A 19874-nucleotide genomic window follows, 5' to 3' on the forward strand; every position below is an offset into this window, starting at 1 on the left:
AGGATGAGTTTGTTACGAAAGAGCAGTCCGCTCTTTGTCTCTTGTGCTGACAATTATAAGGGGCACTGGGCACTGTTCAGGGGTGTCTATTTAGGACATTTGGAGCTGGGCAAACATTTGTGAGATATTATAGACTGGATGTGACTGAGCCATCTCTGGCTCATTCAGTGCTTGGTGTGGGAGCGTTGTGTGATACATCATAGTACTCCACACGTGTCATTCACTTATATTTTTGTATTTTAGAAAAACACCTTGTTGCTTGCTCATTATAGGGTATTATATTATAAATGCATGCATTATATTATAAATTAATTAAATAATATTATATTAAATATAATAATTATAATAATTATAATAAATATATAAATATATATATATATAAAATATATATTATAATATAATTTAATGAAAATGATAAATGTGATAGGTTACAGATAGCTTTTTCCAGGTATTATATTTACTTTTTAGATCTCTGGATCATCTGTAGAGGCTTAATTGTGCTAACTGGAAGGCTAGTTCACAGAATATTGCAATAGTCAATAACATCAGTCCAGGGTGGAAACTTTATAGCAGAAATGTTTGAGCGAATGCATTCAGTAAACATGAGAATTCAATTTTATGAAACCTTTAAAAGTTCAAATTTGGTTTCAAGACACTCTTGATACTCAGCACACTTGTGATGTGAATAATAAGGTTTAATGTAATCATAATAGATCCGATATTAGAGTTGTACTAGTGTATCTTGTTGAAAAATCACACAAAGGCTAATTATTTGCTGAAATAAATAGTTTTATTAAGAAAGGTACTTTTACATTAAACAGTCATATTATATGACTTAAATGCTCCTTTCAAGTGTTAAAGATTCATTCTTCTTTGGCCTGGGAAAGAAGGAAGAGTTAAACATTAGTCTTATTAACAAAAATGTTCTTCACTTTACATAATGAAGAGAATACAGATGTGCAAATGTCATACAGGATATGTAACATCAGCAAAATGCAATTATTATAGTTCCACTACTACTTCTAAGAGGTAGTTCATATATTTGGATAAACAAGTTGAATAAATAATGCAAAAAACTCATCTACTTAGTCTAACCTTTCCAGAATCACGGCTCTTTACTCTGAGCTTGTTGACCTGAGACTCAGAAATGTCAGCACGCTCCTCAGCCTCCTCAAGCTCATGCTGCACCTTCCTCAACTTGGACAGGTGAACATTGCCTTGCTCCTCCTAAAGTTTTTTTTTAAATATGGTTCATGTATCACGTTTCATCAAATTAGCATTCCAATATAAATAATTACAGTGTCAAAATGTTCTATTAGATTTTACATACCGCCTCTTCAGACTGCCTCTTGTAGACTTTGACCTTCAGCTGCAGTTTGTCAACCAAATCCTGGAGTCTGGTGATGTTCTTCTTGTCCTCGTCAGTCTTCAAAAAATACACATTTACAAAATTAAGCATTGATCCTTTACTAAAAATAGGCATTGTCAGTGCATACACTATTATACAGACTCTTTTGTCTGAAAAAACTTGTGAGGAATATGGTCATACCTGATAAGTGAGCTCTTTCACTCTCCTCTCATATTTGCGGACACCTTTAACAGCATCAGCTCCACGTCTCTGCTCAGCTTCAATTTCAGCCTCAAGCTCACGGACCTAAAGAACATATTATTATTATCAAACAAATTATAATATAACATACTTCACCTTGCCCATATTATAACTATAAAGAGGCTTACTCTGGACTCCAACTTCTGGAGTTGTTTCTTTCCTCCTTTCATGGCCAGATTCTCAGCCTCATCCAGACGGTGCTGCAGGTCCTTCACTGTGACCTCCAGATTCTTCTTCATCCTCTCAAGGTGAGAACTGGTGTCCTGCTCCTTCTTCAGCTCTTCTGCCATCATTGCAGCCTTTTGCATTAATACAGAAAGTCATTAGATCCACATTTTTTATGTAAAATGTATTTAAGCGTCTTATGAAACATTTGGCAGCTACTGTTTCTCACATCAGTAATGGCCTTCTTGGCCTTCTCCTCTGCATTTCTGGCTTCCTGTACAGTGTCATCAACTTCACCCTGGACATGAACAAGGTCAGCCTCAAGCTTCTTCTTGGTGTTCAGGAGACTTGTGTTCTACAAAATGGAAAGCAACAGTTTGAACATTTTGAATGATGCTCTCAATTCCCTTAATTTCAGGGAAACAATATGCCCTTACCTGAGAGTGCAGCAGCCCAACACGCTCACTGATATCCACCAGCTCTTGTTCAGCCACTTTGCGGCCTCTCTCTGTCTGCTCCAGAGCAGCTCTCAGCTCCTCAATCTCAGACTGCATCAGAGTGTTTCTGCGCTCCACCATGGCCACCTGCTCCTTCATGTCTTCCTGTCCTCTCTGGGCATCATCAAGGTGCAGTTGGGCATCCTGAACATAACAATAGCTTTAGAATGAGCTTTCGATGTGATTTCTGCTAGGCTATACTTACCATACTATTAGATTATAAAAAAATTTAAAAAATTAATGCATCCCAAAGTCAAAAAGAATAATTCCTATGCATACCTTGAGTTGTCCCTGAACGTTCCTGAGCTGTTTCTGGGCCTCAGCAGCCTGGCGATTGGAGTGGCTCAGCTGAATCTCCATCTCATTAAGGTCTCCCTCCATCTTCTTCTTGATTCTCAGGGCATCATTCCTGCTCCTGACTTCAGAGTCCAGAGTGCCCTGCATGGATTCAATGACTCTCTGACTGTTCCTCTTGATCTGCTCCATCTCCTCATCCTTCTCTGCAATCTTCCTGTCAATCTCTCCCTTGATCTGGTTTAGCTCAAGCTGGACACGAAGAATCTTGGACTCCTCATGCTCCAGTGTACCCTATGAAAAATAAAAAAAAACATTCAAATATAAGAATGAAAATACACACAGTGTGTTGATGAATACAACAACACAGTATGATGGTTCTAGCAAGAATTCCATATTGATCTCCAGATACTCACTTCAGCCTCTTCCAGGGCCGTCTGAATCTCTGACTTCTCAGTCTCCACTGTCTTCTTGGCCTTTTCCAGCTCATGGATGCTCTTACCAGTATCACCTAACTGCTCTGTCAGATCTGAAATTTCCTCTATAGAGAGAAAAACATATAATATGTATCATAATGCACATGCATTAATCATATGTGCTTACTTTTTAATGTTCACTGAGAATTAGAATATTTAAAGGGATAGTTCACCCAAAAATGAAAATGTTATCATTAATTAATTACTCACCCTCGTGTCATTACAAACCCGTAAGACTTTCATTCATCTTTGGAACGCAAATGAAGACTTTTTGATGAAATTTGAAAGTTTTCTGTCCCTCCATAGACAGCTACATAATTGATTATTTGACGCTTCAAAAAGGTTATAAAGAGATCATAAAACTAATCCATATGAATTGAGCTCTCAGATTTCATTAAAAAGATCTTAATTTGTGTTCTGAAGATGAACAAAAGTCTCACGAGTTTGGAACGACATGAGGATCAGTAATTAGTCAAATAATTTTCATTTTGGGTGAACAATCCCTTTAAGTTTTTTCTAATTTAACGGTTTCATTCTTACGCTGCAGATTCTTGTTCTCTCTCTTGAGGGTCTCCAGCTGATCCAGGCTCTCCTCATAGGAGTTCTTCATCTTGAACAGTTCAGTGCTGAGTGAACGAGCCTCTTTCTGGGCACCTTCCAGCTCGGCCTGACCCTCCTCATATTTCTGCTTCCATTCTGCCAGGACCTTTGGTGGAGATATTTTAGGAAAGAGTTTGTTTAAAAAATGTTGAACAAAGCCCATTCCAGCAATACTTTACAAAGAGAATATAATATGACTAAAACTGTTATAATATGACTAAAACTGTTTACCTTGTCGAAGTTCTTCTGCTTCTTGTCAAGGTTGGCAGCCAAACCATTGGCTCTCTCCACATCGATCATGAGGTCCTCCACCTCAGCCTGGAGTCTCTGTTTGGTCTTCTCCAGAGATGCACATTTGGAGTTTACGGCCTCAACTTGTTCCTCTGCCTCTTGCAGACGCTGAGCCAGCTTCTTCCTGTTAAGTAATACATATTATTTTTAATTCTAATCTATAAAATAGCTGTGAGAGTTAGGAATATTATACAGTAATATACATACTTGGACTCTTCAAGCTCCTCAGTGCGCTGGATGGCATCAGTTTCATATTTGGTTCTCCACTGAGCAACCTCACTGTTGGCCTTTGACATTCCCCGCTGCAGCTCAGCCTTTGCCTCCTGCTCTTCCTCAAACTGCTCACGGAGCAGGTCGCAGTCATGACGAGCTGATTGCACAGCATGGGCCAGTGCGTTCTTAGCCTAAGGGACAAAGTCGCATAATATTATTGTATTATTGTCTCTACAGTAAAGTAATTGACAAGTATGTGCATGAATTGATTATGCTGTATTACCTTAACCTCCTCTTCAATATGCCTCTTAAGCTCCTCAATTTGCTGAGTGGAAGCTTGTTTGCCTCTGGTGAGCTGAGAAACCAGAGCCTCCTTCTCCTCCAGCTGACGGCCAAACTCACCTGTATAGATTTTAATTCACTGTGTCAGACTTTTCTATGTCTCTATCAGTTTATTTAAAAACAAATGGATGTAAGATTGTATCAGTGTTACAGTCAGAAATTTACAGCTGAACAATCTTAATACACTATTATTTTTGTGTATTATTATCATTATTATGTGTATTATTATTATTATTATTATTATTATGATCATGAGTTACCATTTTCAGTTTGAAATCTTGCACTTTGAGTACTGAGATCATTTAACTGACGAACGTTCTCGTCATTCTTGGACTTAATTTCACTAAGTTGGTCCTCAAGTGTGCGGCACATCTTCTCAAGATTGCCCTGCAAATACAAAAGTCATTAGATATTTGAAAGAACTTCAAGACTTGTTGTATGTGACCCGTGCTGGCAAAATTGAGTCACAATGAGCACATTTTCAAAAATGAGTTATTGTTATTTACTTTTATTCTTATCAAAAAACCTTCATGTATGATGATGTATGATGATGTATGATTTGTTGGAATCAGACAAAAAAGGACTGCGCTACACCTATTTGAAGTCAAAGCAAAGTATATTTTGAGAAAAATCTAGTTGAAGTTTTCTGAAGGATCCAAAACAAAATCACCCAGCAACCATACCTTAAAATCCATGGTAATACCACCACATTTGGCTAAAGGAATATATAGGAAATATATTAAAGGAAAATATATATAATTTTTTTTTCCATGATACCACAATTGTTTGATTAACATTAATGAGACAGCAGCCTGTATATTGAGACCTACTGTAGTGCACGTATCTAATATAATGTTACATAGCAGAAGGTTATCCCCAACAGTTAACCAAACGTTCACTTAAGGCATAACAGATAAGGTTTACGTGAATATTAGCCAAGACAGATATTTTGAAATACTGCAATTCTGTGGACATGTGTATATTGGGATTGTGTGCTGTCTGAGAGGCGTCTTTGTGCTTTGTGTTGATCTGTCAGTCAGTGCAAGTAAGATAATTTTGTTTAATTCAGCATGAGTTTAAAAATCATATTTTGCCAGCATGTCTCACATATATTCTTTAGAATATTTCCCAACCTTTGCTTTGGCAACAGCTTCCATGTTGCTGGAAAGATCATCAATCTCCATTTTGAATTCGCTCTTCTCTTTCTCAAGCTTCTGCTTGACACGCTGCAGGTTGTCGATTTGCTCTCCCAGCTCGGCCACACTGTCTGCCTGCTTCTTGCGGAGGGCACCAGCAGTAGCTTCATGCTGGAGGGTGGACTCTTCAAGATCACGGCGCAGCTTCTGGAATTCAGCTTCACGCTTCTTATTCATCTCGATCTGAGCAGAAGTGGCTCCTCCAGCCTCCTCAAGCCTCTCACTGATCTCCTCAAGTTCCCTGGAGAGATCAGCTCTCTGCTTCTCAATCTTGGCACGAGCAGCGCGCTCAGCCTCGATCTCTTCCTCCAGTTCCTCAATGCGGGCCTAGGGTGGCAAGTAGTTAATTCGATTTTTGGTTATCTGTATTTGATCATTATGATGTAATGTTTGAAAAAAAATCTCAAAATACCTGAAGCTCCTTGATTTTCTTCTGGAGTTGAGCACCCAGAGATTGTTCATCTTCAATCTTGCTGAGCAGCTGACCTGTTTCAAAGTCTTTCCTGTTCAACAATAAGTACTTGTAAAAAAAACAAAAACATAACTCAACAATACAATTTTTCAATGTTTTCAAAGATTTCCTGCTTTAATTACTTTTTTATTTTCTCATCAGATTGCTGCTTGTCATTCTCCAGGTCCATGACGGACTCTTGGGATAATTTCAGGTCTCCTTCAAGCTTTCTCTTGGTTCTCTCCAGGTCCATGCGGAGCTTCTTCTCTTGTTCAAGGGAACCCTCAAGCTACAGGACAATGATATATAAAATGTGTTCACAGCAGAAAACAGTTGATTTGATGAATTAATATAATTAATTTACATAATCAACTCACATCATCAACTTGCTGCTCAAGCTTTGTCTTGGATTTGGTCAGGGTGTTGACTTTGTCCTCCTCGGCCTGAAGATCATCCAGTGTCTGTTGATGTGACTCTTGGAGGGCTTTCTTCTCCTTCGTAAGCTTGGCAACGCTCTCATCCTGAGCTGCCATTTCCTCTGTCAAGTTCTTCACCTGTGTGATTTTTGTTCCAAATAAGCTTATATTTTACACTTTATTTTCTATATCAACACATAAAACAGAAATTAAATCTAATCTTAAACCAACTCGATCTCCAACCTTATTCTCAGTGGCATGTTTCTCCTTCTCCACTTTAGCCAAGGTGAGCTCCAGGTCATCAATGTCTTTCTTCAGCTCAGAGCACTCATCCTCCAGTTTCCTCTTCTTGGCTGTCAGTTCAGCATTGATTTCTTCCTCATCCTCCAGTCTCTCAGTTGTCTCCTTGAGTTTAGCTTCAAGTTGGATTTTGCTTTTAATCAGACCCTCACACCTCTCCTCAGCATCTGAGAGACCCTCAGATTCCTGTTAGTAAAATAGATTGCTATTTCATTGGAAAAAAACTTGCTCATTTTTAATGTAGCCAAAATTATAAAATATACTCACAGATGCTACTTGCAGCTGCAGATCATTTTTCTCTTGCAACAGTGATACCATCTTCTCTTCAAGCTCCTTCTTTTTGGCTTCAGCCTTAACCAAAGCCTCTTTGCATTTTGTATAGTCCTCTTTCATGTTTGCCAGCTCCTTCTCAGTCTCTGCACTCTGAAGCAGAGGCTTAATCTTGTAATAAACCTTCATCCATGGCCAGTGTTTGACATTCATGAATGAACGGATGTTGTATTGGATGGTGTAAATCGACTCCCTGTGAATAATTCATCATTAAATGGCATAATAATTATTAAGTTTGCAGTTATCATTGATGTCATATTTACTTATGACAATAATCACCTCCTCTCCGTCATTTTCACATACTCCCTCCTCATCACGTAGCCACGACAGAGAGCCTGAGTCATTGTGACCAGAGCAGCCAGTTTCTCATCACGCATCTCCTCAAGAACACCCAGAAGACCAGCTTTGAAGAACACCTGAATTGATGTAAAACAGTAAATCAGAATATATTGATTTAAACTGTATAAGCTATATGACCATGATCACTGAATCTTTGAAATTTGTAAAGCTAAATAATGAACCTTTGTATGTCCAAATCTGTAGTCGTCATGATTAATGTCGATGGATCCCAGGAGTTTCTCACTGGCCTTCTTGTTATCCATAAACTGTCCCTCTGGGATAACAGCGGCATTCAGCACCTTGTATCTGTGGAAAATGTATCAAAATATTTCATATCTTTTAATTAGGAGCCTCCTAGGAAATGTTGTTTTCATGTGGTCCCATTTACCTCTGCTTAAAGTCACCATATTGGATTCTGCTGGGGAAGCCCTTTGTGCAGATTCTGATACCCTCCAGAACACCGTTACACCTCAGCTGGTGGATAACCAGGAAGTTCTGCATGAGACCTAAAACAAACAGTTTACTCCATGAACTTGGTAAATTAACTTCATCATATATATTGAGAACCAAAAAGTTTTTTTTATTTTTTTATACTTTACCTGGAGTCTTGGACTCATTGGGAATCAGGCAACGCACAAAATGAGGGTGAGTGGCCCTTAAGTTGGTCATGAGTTTGCCCAAGTTCTCCTGTGGAGAATAGAAAAAGTTTGGCATGCTTTGTATTTCTTTATTTTCTTTTTTTTCTAAAATAATGCAATATTGCTGTGATGTCATCTCTATACATACCCTGAACTGGGAGGACACAGTCTGCATGGAACCACCCTTCTTCTTGCCTCCCTTTTTAGTATTATCTATTGAGATAAAAATACAAAGGAACATGTATAAATGCAAAAACAAGAAAGTTAGTTCAAAACTGAATCAAAGTTTTGTTAAATAGATTTTTTCTTTACCCTCAACAACAGGTGGGTAGAGAGTAGCGAGCAGTTTGACTGAAGACTTCTGGTACAGCAGCAGAACAGAATCATTCAGTGGATCCTTGTTCTTGTCCAGCCAGCCAGTGACATTGTAGTCCACAGTTCCAGCGTAGTGAACCAGGGAGAAGTGGGCTTCAGCCTTGCCTTTGGCAGGCTTTGGTTTCTCGAAAGCTTTGTTCTTGCCAAGATGCTGATCATATAGCTTGTTCTTGAAGGAAACGTCTGAAGCCTTGGGGAACATGCACTCCTCTTCAAGGATGGAGAAGATACCCATGGGCTGTTTATAAAAGAATGTTGTTTATTGTCAAAAATTTGAGATTTCGAGAATAGGATCAATGGAAATTCATAAATTCATAAACCATTGGTAACCTTCTCAATGAGCTCAATGCAAGAAGCCAAGTCCATGCCGAAGTCAATGAAATCCCAAACAATGCCCTCCTTCTTGTACTCCTCTTGCTCCAGCACAAACATGGTGTGGTTGAAAAACTGTTGCAGTTTCTCATTGGTGAAGTTGATACACAGCTGCTCCATGCTGTTGTACTGGAGGACAAAAAATGACAGAAACATTTACTACCTTCTGAATATCATTCATTTTGACATAAAAAGAGAGAAAAGAATCATTCTTACATCAAATATCTCAAAGCCAGCAATATCCAGCACGCCAATGTAGAAATTTCTTTGTTGTTTTGTGTCCAACATCTGGTTGATACGAATGACCATCCACAAGAACATCCTCTCATAGATAGATTTGGCCAAGGCGCTAACAGAGTTGTACACCTGTAAGTAGAATAGAGTGGATATTTCATTCTGCTTCTGCAGTAATTAGCCAGAATTTTAGGTTAAACACATGGCATGCTGGAAATGTTACTATACCTGTGCCACGGTCTGGCCTTTGGTCACATACTCATTTCCGACCTTGACTCTGGGGTAGCACAAACCCTTCAGCATATCAGCAGAGTTCAAACCCAGAAGATAGGCGATTTTGTCAGCCTCTGTTAAATACATTTTAAAATAAATTATCTTTGCTCTATAGAGTCTTTTGTGTAAAATTATAATAAATCAGGCACTAGGTACTTTCCCTTTTATTTTTAGATTTATTGATATGCACGCAACTTCTAGTTTATATTTACACTAAACATTTTATACACAGTTTCTGTTATCAGCAAAGTCAGTGCAATGGTTACTATTTTAAAGCCCAGGATAACACAAGTCTCACCCTCTGTGCCATCAGGCTCAGCCTGCTCCTCACGCTGCTTCTGCTTGAACTTCATGTTACCATGATGAAGCACTGCTCCAGTGAACTTGTAGATGCCCACTTTCTCCTCACTTGTGAAACCAAGAATGTCAATAGCGTCCTGTAAATTACAGAGAATAATAAAATATATGATTTGCCATATTTAAGTAGAATATGTCAATATTTAAATAGCAATGACTCACATCAGTAGCATCCAGCTCAACTTTATCATCAATACTGGCCACTGCTATCTGACCCTGACTGCACATGGGGAAGTCATAGGGGTTGGTGGTGAGGAGTGACATTTCTGTAAAATACAAAGCATTAATGAAAGAGCATCTTACAATATTATCTGAAACATTGAATGAATGAAATATGTGCACCTACCAACAATCTCAGGCTTATGGTTGGTCATCATTTGGAAGAAGATGTGGTAGCCTCTCTCATCTGGAAGCTGGAATGACACTCTAGACTTCTCCAGCAGATCTGTTGAGAGAATGTACTTGAGTCACAATCATCTGAAGAGTGACAGACAAAGACAACTGTTCAGGATGGATCAATGAAATCATGTCCACCTACATGTCTCAATGTCAGCACTAGCCAGTTTTCCAGTGGTGCCGAAATGAATTCTGATGAATTTACCCTGTTTAAATCATAATAGCATAATACCTAAATAATAATAATTATAATCTCTTTATAGAAAACTCTGTACAGTAAAATTTAACACAACTGACCATCTGTACTGTAAATAAAAAGTTTACTTACAAAACGAGAGGAGTTGTCATTTCTCACAGTCTTGGCATTACCATAAGACTCAAGCAGAGGGTTGGCAGCAATGATCTGGTCCTCAAGAGAGCCCTGTGATGTTTGAAGGGTTTTCATTTATTTTCAATTGTTTTTCTATTTCATGACTAAACACAATTTATAGGCATTTCACAAATTCACATATCGTATAGTTTGTGAGATGAGTGTAAATCATCATCTTTTAAAATAATATATATGACATCGTTTTTTATCTCGTACCTTTATTTTACTGGCCTCTTTCTTGACACCTGACACTGCAACTGTGGCAAAGTACTGGATGACACGTTTGGTGTTCACAGTCTTTCCAGCACCAGATTCTCCACTGGTTTATAAGAGATTAGAAGACAGAAGATTGAAAGACATGTCGACTTTTCAATGTATATTCAATCTTTGTTCAGTCTTAAATTCTATTTTGTAAATATCTCCATACATTTTCCATCTATGTTATACTTTTCATTTTTGTCATGGTCTGAAATTAAATTAAAATACTTACGTAATCAGGACAGACTGGTTTTCTCTATCTGTTGATTGAAATTTGTAAAATATCCGGTAAATATTTATTATATTAACAGCAACATCTAATTCATCTTAATGAATTCTATAGCATTCAATTTCATAATGTCTTACCACACTGCATGAACTGATATGCGTTGTCAGAGACAGAGAAGATGTGGGGTGGGGCCTCCATACGCTTTTTGCCTCTGTAGGCAGACACCACTTCTGCATCATACACTGGGAGCCACTTGTAGGGGTTCACAGTTGCGCAGAAGAGTCCAGAGTAGGTCTGAAATGAGCAGAGACGTGGTCAGATTGCAACAACACAGAAAAAAATAACTTAAATGCTTTATATGTCATTTCAGAACTTACGTAGATCATCCATGCAGCATAACGCTCTTTGAGGTTATACAGCACAGAGGCTTCATTGAGATGGGTCATCATGGCCATGTCTTCAATCTTGTCATACTTGGGAGGATTCATTGGGTAGACATCTTGTTCCTTAGCAACTCTCTCCTATAAATTTGATAAATTAGATATTAGATATAAAAGAAAACAATGTAATAAGTAATTTAATGAGTATCTACATGAAATGGAAATTCAAATTTACCTCCTTAGTGTCAAGCAAAACAACTGTGACTTTGTCACCGTCTTTGCTCTTGATTGTTCCCTTGAGGTACAACTCTTTGACATCAGCCACATAGCAGGCAGCCTTGGCATCAAACGGTTTGGCCTGAGCCTCCATTCTCTCCCTCTCAGGCTTACGAAGGTATATGGCAGCTTTGCCATAAGCGGCCATCTCCGCGTCTGTACTCATGGTGGCGGCTTACTAAAGAGAGAATTATCCATTACAAATTTCATGAATATTCAACAAAGGCAAGACACATAAAATATAAAACACATGAATTGTGTTAGGAAAGAGGCATATTCCTAAGTGTTGGCTTACACATAAATACAGACACATAAAACAATACTAGATAAACATTTAGATAGAAAGCAAGAAGCAGGTAAGGGGCCCATTAATGGCAAAAATGTCGATTGAATATGTCTTTCTGGTGATGAAATTGAAATGCTGGTGGCAGGGGATGGCACATACAGTACAATATGAATTGTGGCATATATGAAGTTTCAGGACAATACAGAGATTTTCACTGCCGACTATGAGTCTCACTTGTGGTCTCTCTGCCTGAGTGCATCCTCCTGTATGTATGAAACAGACAAATATTTCCTGACAAATATTAAGAAATTTCTGTGACAGATTTGGTTTCATTATATTATCTTTTCTAATGATTTATATTTATGCAAATCTCATGATGGATTATGATAGCAGCACTGCATCCCAAGTTTGAATCTAATCAGACCATCAGTTCTGTAGTTTGAACCAATTTCATGTTTTGCTCTATTATAGCATCATCAATTGACCCTTTCCCGCTTCTTTTTCTGTTTCCTCAGACTGAGTCTGCACAGAAATGTGTCAAATGTCCTCTGCATTTGGGTCAAATTTATATAACTTTCCCACAAGAGGTTCTATGGGCTCTCATAGCCTCAAAAGTGGAAGAAGAAAAACAGAATACAATACAACACAATAAAAGCGAATACAGTAGGTGGTATATTTGGCACAAAAATAAAGGGTCAGTGGGACCCCTTCCTTAAATTCATCTTACTAATACATTTTAAACACATTTGTTTGTAAATAAATTACAGGTTTTTAAAAACAGCATGCTTCACCAGTTTTCATCTATAATACAGACTATAACAGCTGTTTTCCTCTACCCAAATCTACACACTGAATCATAAACTCACTTGCCTTTTGTCCTTGAGACCAGATGAAATGTTCACTACCCTTGGATAAAAAATAAATAAAAATAAACAATTTATTAAAATGTAATAATATAAATAAAAACACAATTACTTTGAGTACAGACGCATAAGTGATGATGTTAAATTCCTTTCAGTCACAGTCAGCACAGGCTCTTACCACTTGATGGAACTTCTGAGGTCTTCTCTGCATCTCTTCTGGTCTACCCTCTTGGCTTTTATAGAAGTTGATCATGCACACTAAGCAGAATCTATACATGGGCAGCCTCATATATTTTGATATATGATGCGCTTTCTTGAAACCTTTATTGCTTCAAAATATATTGGTCACAGCTTCCATCTCAAAGTGCATGTGTATTATAATTATTTATTTTTAGACTATTAATATCTTACTTTGACATATGACACACACTGGAGTAAATAAATCCTTTTTTGGGATGAGGGGTACATTCAGCCACCCCTCCCCATCCCCCTTTTTTGAATCAGAAAACATTTCACCTTTTCACCCAAGGGAGTTCTTATAGAAGGCTAATATGGCAGCAATTGGGCTAAACAATAAAATATGTTAAAGATCTGACAAGATATATTGTTCAAGAATATAGAAAAACACTGTAAAATATGTCTAATACAGTGAAAACACACAACAAGTGTCAGTTTTTCTTTGTAGAAGAAAGCCAGTAGTGATAAAAATGGCACATTCCCATCCTGCAAAAATCCCTTTGTTATAATTTCTGCAAATATTCAAAGATTGTAGACATTTCTTGGTCTTTAACAGCTACAGTCTAAGCCTCAGCCACATGGAGACTAAAATGATTCAAAACCACATGTTCACCCTTGAGTGGTCAAAGCCAGCAAACAATGCTAATTACCATGCTGTAAACAGAATATCTCGTCTGCGGTCTCTCATATCTCTCGTTGTACATCACTAGATGTACCGTTTTTGTAAATTTTTTGTAAATGCAGTTGTCACTACCTTAAATTACTAAACTGTGTGTGTACAGAACAGGATTAAGCACTAAAAGGTGAACTGACAGCTGAATTTAGCTGCAGTATGTACGTGACCTTAAAGCTTCCTTCTAGAGGTATAAAGCTACATCCACCAAACTCGGCTCAGACCTTCAGACTGTTCTGACTTGGGTTGCTATATCTTTTCTAACTAATTGGACTTTCGGTTTTCCTAAAATGATGATCAATACTCAGAAAAATCCCATAGACTTACATTGATGGAATGTTCAAGTGAGCCATGGCTGATAAAATTCTAATTTAAACACCCAGAAGCCCACTAGACTCAATTAAAAGTACCAAGGGTCAGAGGGTGACCACAACCATTCTCTCACTGGCAACACTCTTTGCCTTCCTCTGTGACTACTAATTACATAGTTCTGGCATGAAAGTCTGAATGGTACAGGCTGATAGGTCTTTAACTTATTGGTAGCAATCATGTCATTATTTACATAGCACAGCTGATTGGTTGCTGTTGCATCAGCGGCCAATGAGCTTGCTGCTCAAATATTCAAATAGTTGTCATTGTTTGCTTTTACAGTCAGCAGTGCACTTTCAGAACCCTCCCCCCTCCCCAGCTTCGCCTGTATAAATCTACTATGGGGTTAATTCATGTATTTTACGTGTGCAGCAACAGAAGCATGTCTTACATGCTCACATAAACATCTGTGAAGGTGTTCGCAGTAGCAAGTCTCGGGCAGAGCTGCCAACTCTCACGCATTCACCGTGAGACTCACGCAATTTACGCTTTCCACACGCTCTCACGCCACACATTAATTTTCTCATGCACAGAAAAATCGCGAAGCAAAGAGGACACGGAGACCGACAGACTAGACAGAGCAGGTTACTTATGATAGAAAAAAAAATCTAAGTCTATCTCAGCTCTCAGATTCTGTCAATTTTATTACGAAATTCAAACAATAAATACCATTTTGGCGCTTGTCAAGTCAAGTCAAGTTTATTTATATGGCGCTTTTCACAATACAGATTGTATCAAAGCAGCTTCACAGTATTAAATTAAAATAATACATCAATGTTTGTTTCTAGTGGAAAACGTCCACGTTTGGTAATGCTGATCAATAGTATTGTTGATTGATTAATTAAATTAAATATCCCCAAATATCCCTAACTGAGCAAGCCAAAGGCAACAGTGGCAAGGAACCGAAAAACTCCATCAGGTGACCTAATGGAGAAAAAAAAAAACCTTGGGAGAACCCAGGCTCAGTCGGGGGCCAGTTCTCCTCTGGCGTTTATAAACTAGAGGTCGGATTTAACTGTAAGATTAAAAGAATTATATGAATGCCTGGCTGAAGAGATGTGTCTTTAATCTAGTTTTAAACTGGGAGAGCGAGTCTGAGCAACGAACAGTATCAGGAAGACTATTCCAGAGTTTTGGAGCTAAATGTGAAAATGTTCTCCCTCCTTTGGTGGACCTAGAAATCCTAGGTATGACCAAAAGCCTTGAATTTAGTGATCTTAAAGAGCGCGATGGATTATAGGGCGATAGAAGATCCGTTAAATAGACTGGAGCTAAGCCGTTTAGGGCTTTATAAGTCAGTAGCAATACCTTGTAATTAATACGGAACTTTATAGGTAACCAATGTAGTGATGATAAAATTGGTGTTATATGATCATATTTTCTTGATCTAGTAAGAACTCTAGCGGCGGCATTTTGGACTAACTGTAGCTTGTTTATTGAGGATGCAGGACAACCGGCTAATAAAGCATTACAGTAATCTAGTCTCGAGGTCATGAATGCATGAACTAACTTTTCTGCATCAGAAACTGATAGCATATTACGTAGCTTAGCAATGTTTCTAAGGTGGAAAAAGGCTGTTCTTGTAACATATGAAATATGATCTTCAAAAGACAGGTTGCAGTCTAGTATAACACCCAGGTCTTTTACTGTAGAGGATAAAGTAACAGGACATCCTACTAGGGATGTCAACGATTAATTGACGATCGATTAATTGTCGATAATACATTTAATCGATACAACTTATCGATCATCGATTAAGCAGGTCTTCATGCGCGTGCGCGCTGCTCAACCGCGAAACATGTAAAGCAGGCGCGCCGGAGTTAAGTTTGGGACCATTTTACACCTTCATCATGACTATAAGTTTGCGTGTGCATTCGCAGCCTTTTGTTTTGTGCAAATGTAAGTTGTAATACTGTTTATTTTCTGTAGGCCTATCTATATCTGATTGATCTCATATTGGATGCATTTGGTTAAGAATTAACTCTGTAGTAAAGCGTCAGCTTCAGCGCGCGCAGCTCAAACGGCAGTGCACGACTAATAATGACTATTGGGACTGTAATATTACATAACATTATAAAGATTACAATATTGTAATAAAACATTGTGAATTATTTGGGTTTAGTTGCCGTGTCGCGTTGCTCCAGGAAGACCGCGTCCACAACATGGTGTTCAAGTTCACTTGTGCATGAATTTGCGTAATTTTGTGCAGATATAATTTGTAATATTATGTTTATTTTGAATATATCTGATTAATCTCATATAGGATGCGTTTCTTTTAGATAAATAACGTGCTAGCAAAGTGCTCCAGTTTAACGGTAGCAGATTCATTCAGCGCGTGCAGTTGTTCCAGGAAGAGCGAGTCAACAACAGTCACACATTCTAAGCGCATATGAGGCGGCGTTGGTGACACATTGTATTAGTAGTTATATTTGATAATTAAATAATTTAATTATCAATCACATCGAAACATTTTACAATCCTACTAGCCCTTTATTTATATTTAAAACCATTCTAATTGATTTGGTGAGGAACATAGCGTTTTGAGCAGCATTTGCAGACCCTGTCATGCTGTCATAGCCACTGCAGTAGACGCATATCGCAGTATTAAGGCTAACGATTAATCGATTAATTGATCGTTAATTTAAACGACGATCGATCATGGGAATTTGTGAAAATTGACATCCCTACATCCTACTATGTTAAAGTTGTAGAGTGAGAGGTTTTGTGGGCGGTTTTTTGAACCGATGATTAGTACCTCTGTCTTGTCTGGATTTAATAAAAGAAAATTGCGCGTCATCCAATCTTTTATATCTTTAACACACTCTGTCAATTTGGATAATTTAGCGTTTTCATCTGGCCGTGATGAAATGTAGATTTGAGTGTCATCCATACCTGTCAAGTTTTGGATTTGAAAATAAGGGAAATTTTTCCGGCGCCCACCGCGAGCAGTCCCACCACCCCCAACCAAGCTCCAGTATCCCTTACATTTTAAAGGGATCGTTCACTTTGAAATTAATTTTTGGTATGTTTTAGCTTACCTCAAGGGCATCCAAGATGTAGGTGTCTTTTTTTCCGCAGTAGTTTCAATTTTGATATTTTTAGGTCAAACCGTTCTTGTCTGTCAGTCATATAATGCAGGTCGATGGTCACCACCTCAAAGAGCATGCACAGAGTCCAAATTAAAACAATTCCCCGTTGTCCAAATTAAACAATTCCCCATCGTAAGTACACATTGATGGCCTAAGACACGAAACGAGCGGTTTGTGTGAGAAAACGAACAGTATTTATATCGTTTTTACCTCTTATACACAGCCATGTCGAAGTGATCTGATCTGACGTGTACGCAGACTGGTGCAAAGGGTCACCAGGTTAACAAGCCAGATATAGGTTAACTGATCAGAGTTAAATCAGAACAGGTGATAGTCAATCAGCAGTCAACAATGCATACTAGGAAGCAAGTACGCGAGTCCATAAACATACAAAAGGGGGCGCTGAAACTTGAGCAAGGATAATCCAGAAGGGCTGGCTACCGTAACAATTGTGATGCAAGATTTCTCTTTCTTTTTTTAACTAGTTCATAGTTCTTTTTTTCCATTGCTGCAAGATATTATTTTTCAAAATGATTGCAACAGCCCATTAGCCTGGGTTTCCCCATGCTGCCTTGAGCGCAGCGCGATTTTATTCACGCTGCTAGTCAGCATGGATTCCATGGACCAGATTTTCGCCTCAGCTAGGGAACCAATCACAGAACGGGGAGGGAGCAGCAAGACGATGATGACATCTATGCGACACACCGAAGCAGTTTGTTTATATCTATGGATCCAACATGACAGACGTAAAAATATATGCATATTTTTAGGAACACATCTACAAAAATATGCCTGTATTTCAAGTTGCTAAAATAATTTAAAATCCACATCAGTTTATTTGTGCCGACGCGCCACGCCCTCCCAGGATCTATAACGTTACCTAGGCTACTTTCACTTTTAAAAATTCCTCATAACCGCGCGCGCGATCTGCTTGCAGTCGTCGAGATGGATGCTGAGGAGTTGAAGAAAAGAATAGCTAGTGGAGATTGTAAAGTTGTCAACAATACGTCAAGTCCAGTGTGTGGGAGAAATTTGGAGTTATCTGAAGAAAATATTGTGAAAGGCTTTGCTGCAAACATTTTCGTGTTGGATCATCCCTGAGGAAGCACGCAGAAACTGTGGTAACAAAGCAGTTCTATCGAACGGTATTTTTCATATTTAACACTGTTAAGTATGTGTGGTGTGCAGGGCGTGTTGAAACCCAAAATGGTCAGATGTAGGCTAGACGAAATTGCGTGGCATATAGTGTTGTAGCAATCGACTGTTCGATTGGTAAAATGTTATAAGGCTACTCAGTTTTGTGGTAACGTTAGCCATGTTCTTCATGTATCGGCCTTTTGACAGCTTCGGCTGAAGTTGTCCTTGTGTTAAATTGTCGTGTAATAACTTCTGTATGACCTGGCAATAAACATTTTTGTAAGTGTGTCTATAATGTGATAGTCTAAACTGATTTTATTTCAGGTTTGGGTCGGGTGTCGGTTCTATTTTAAGCGGGTCGGGTGCAGATTTTAAGCACTGCGGGTACGGGCGGGTGCGGATTTACAAAATCGGACCCGTGCAGGACTCTGGTGTACACATAAATCTCTGACCCATCGTCGTCTTCTTCGTTGAATATCTGTCGCTCTACATATGTCATCTGGTATAATTGAAACGATTTGCTATGAGCTACGTACAGGCACATTTGATAGACATTTGTAGCGCCCAATAAACGGCTCTGGGCATTCGTAAACCACGCCTCAAATACGAGAAAATGAACATGTGGTTCCCAGACCACGTCTCAAATGGCGCTTTTCCATTACCAGTACCAGCTCGACTCGACTCGACTCGACTCGCCTCGTCTCGGCTCGGCTTGCTTTTCGCTCCGTTTTCCATTGCAGATAGTACCTCCACAATAGTACCTGGTCGTCATAGCGACGCCGCAGGAAACTGCCGTGACTTAATCTTTTACGCGAGACGCGCGAGATACACCCGCTACCCACACCCACAGGACAATGGAGGAAATCGAGTGTATGCTGTTTTTGGATGTTTTTGTTTTTGTTTTTGCTGTTTTTTATTCAGGATACTCCGTCTGGCGCGTGCAATGATGACGCAGTGAATAGTGACGATTCTCTCTGACCAATCAGCAGTCTGACTTGTTTTCACGTCACATTTTAGTATCGCCTCGGCTCGCCTCAGCTCGCTTAGAACCTCGCCGGAGGTGGTACGAAAAAAAGTACCTGGAAGCAGGTACAGGTACAACTTTTACACAGTGGAAAACCAAACAGAGCCGAGTCGAGTCGAGTCGAGGCAAGCCGAGGCGAGGCGAGCTGGTACTGTGTAGTGGAAAAGCGCCAAAAGAGAAAGTGGTCTGACGTTAGCCAGGCTAACAGCCCATATAGAACCACAGACAATTATTTTATCAGTTTTAACACTGAAGCTATGCGTCAGATTTTTCCCATCCTCACCGACCTTGTCATAAAACTCGTTTAAATGATCATAAGACGCCACCTTGCTGCATTTTGTTTTGATTTGTAACGTAAGTGATGAGTCGTTCATGAACGATGAACGTGAGCCACGTGACAAATGAACGAAAGACTCGGAAGGTAAAGTAATTACCCTGTAATGTTCCCTGTAAACGATTTTTGACTGCATTATGATTTCTTAATTCAGAATATGATCAAGATTGCATAGGTGGATGTGT

At 38.8% G+C, this 19874-nt stretch overlaps 1 protein-coding gene and 1 long non-coding RNA gene across 2 annotated transcripts in view; one reads left to right on the forward strand and one right to left on the reverse strand.

The window, feature by feature from the left end:
* LOC309489674 overlaps nucleotides 1-16183 on the forward strand; it is a 47904-nt gene extending 31721 nt beyond the window's left edge. The window contains exon 2 of the long non-coding RNA XR_014202477.1: nucleotides 15773-16183. This is a non-coding gene — a long non-coding RNA (uncharacterized lncRNA). The remainder of the gene's footprint in view (nucleotides 1-15772) is intronic.
* On the reverse strand, nucleotides 769-13095 carry LOC309489647 (myosin heavy chain, fast skeletal muscle-like). Its single transcript, XM_082158511.1, has 41 exons — nucleotides 13005-13095; nucleotides 12830-12869; nucleotides 11637-11851; nucleotides 11399-11542; nucleotides 11159-11315; nucleotides 11025-11052; nucleotides 10751-10853; nucleotides 10493-10585; nucleotides 10307-10370; nucleotides 10115-10213; nucleotides 9931-10034; nucleotides 9710-9848; nucleotides 9367-9485; nucleotides 9121-9270; nucleotides 8863-9033; nucleotides 8470-8770; nucleotides 8306-8370; nucleotides 8119-8206; nucleotides 7908-8025; nucleotides 7702-7825; nucleotides 7460-7596; nucleotides 7118-7373; nucleotides 6794-7036; nucleotides 6512-6688; nucleotides 6278-6423; nucleotides 6096-6186; nucleotides 5621-6010; nucleotides 4748-4874; nucleotides 4429-4547; nucleotides 4140-4336; nucleotides 3873-4056; nucleotides 3582-3747; nucleotides 2982-3106; nucleotides 2551-2859; nucleotides 2212-2415; nucleotides 2004-2129; nucleotides 1738-1908; nucleotides 1550-1654; nucleotides 1331-1426; nucleotides 1096-1227; nucleotides 769-878 (listed from the first exon to the last, which is right to left on the reverse strand). Exons 1-41 carry the CDS (start codon nucleotides 13077-13079, stop codon nucleotides 864-866), a joined length of 5913 nt encoding a protein of 1970 aa, XP_082014637.1. The 5' UTR covers nucleotides 13080-13095; the 3' UTR covers nucleotides 769-863.
* Nucleotides 16184-19874: the final 3691 nt, after the last annotated feature.

Source organism: Leuciscus leuciscus (assembly GCF_965113295.1).
Source record: "Leuciscus leuciscus genome assembly, chromosome: 24".
Taxonomy (NCBI): Eukaryota; Metazoa; Chordata; class Actinopteri; order Cypriniformes; family Leuciscidae; genus Leuciscus; species Leuciscus leuciscus.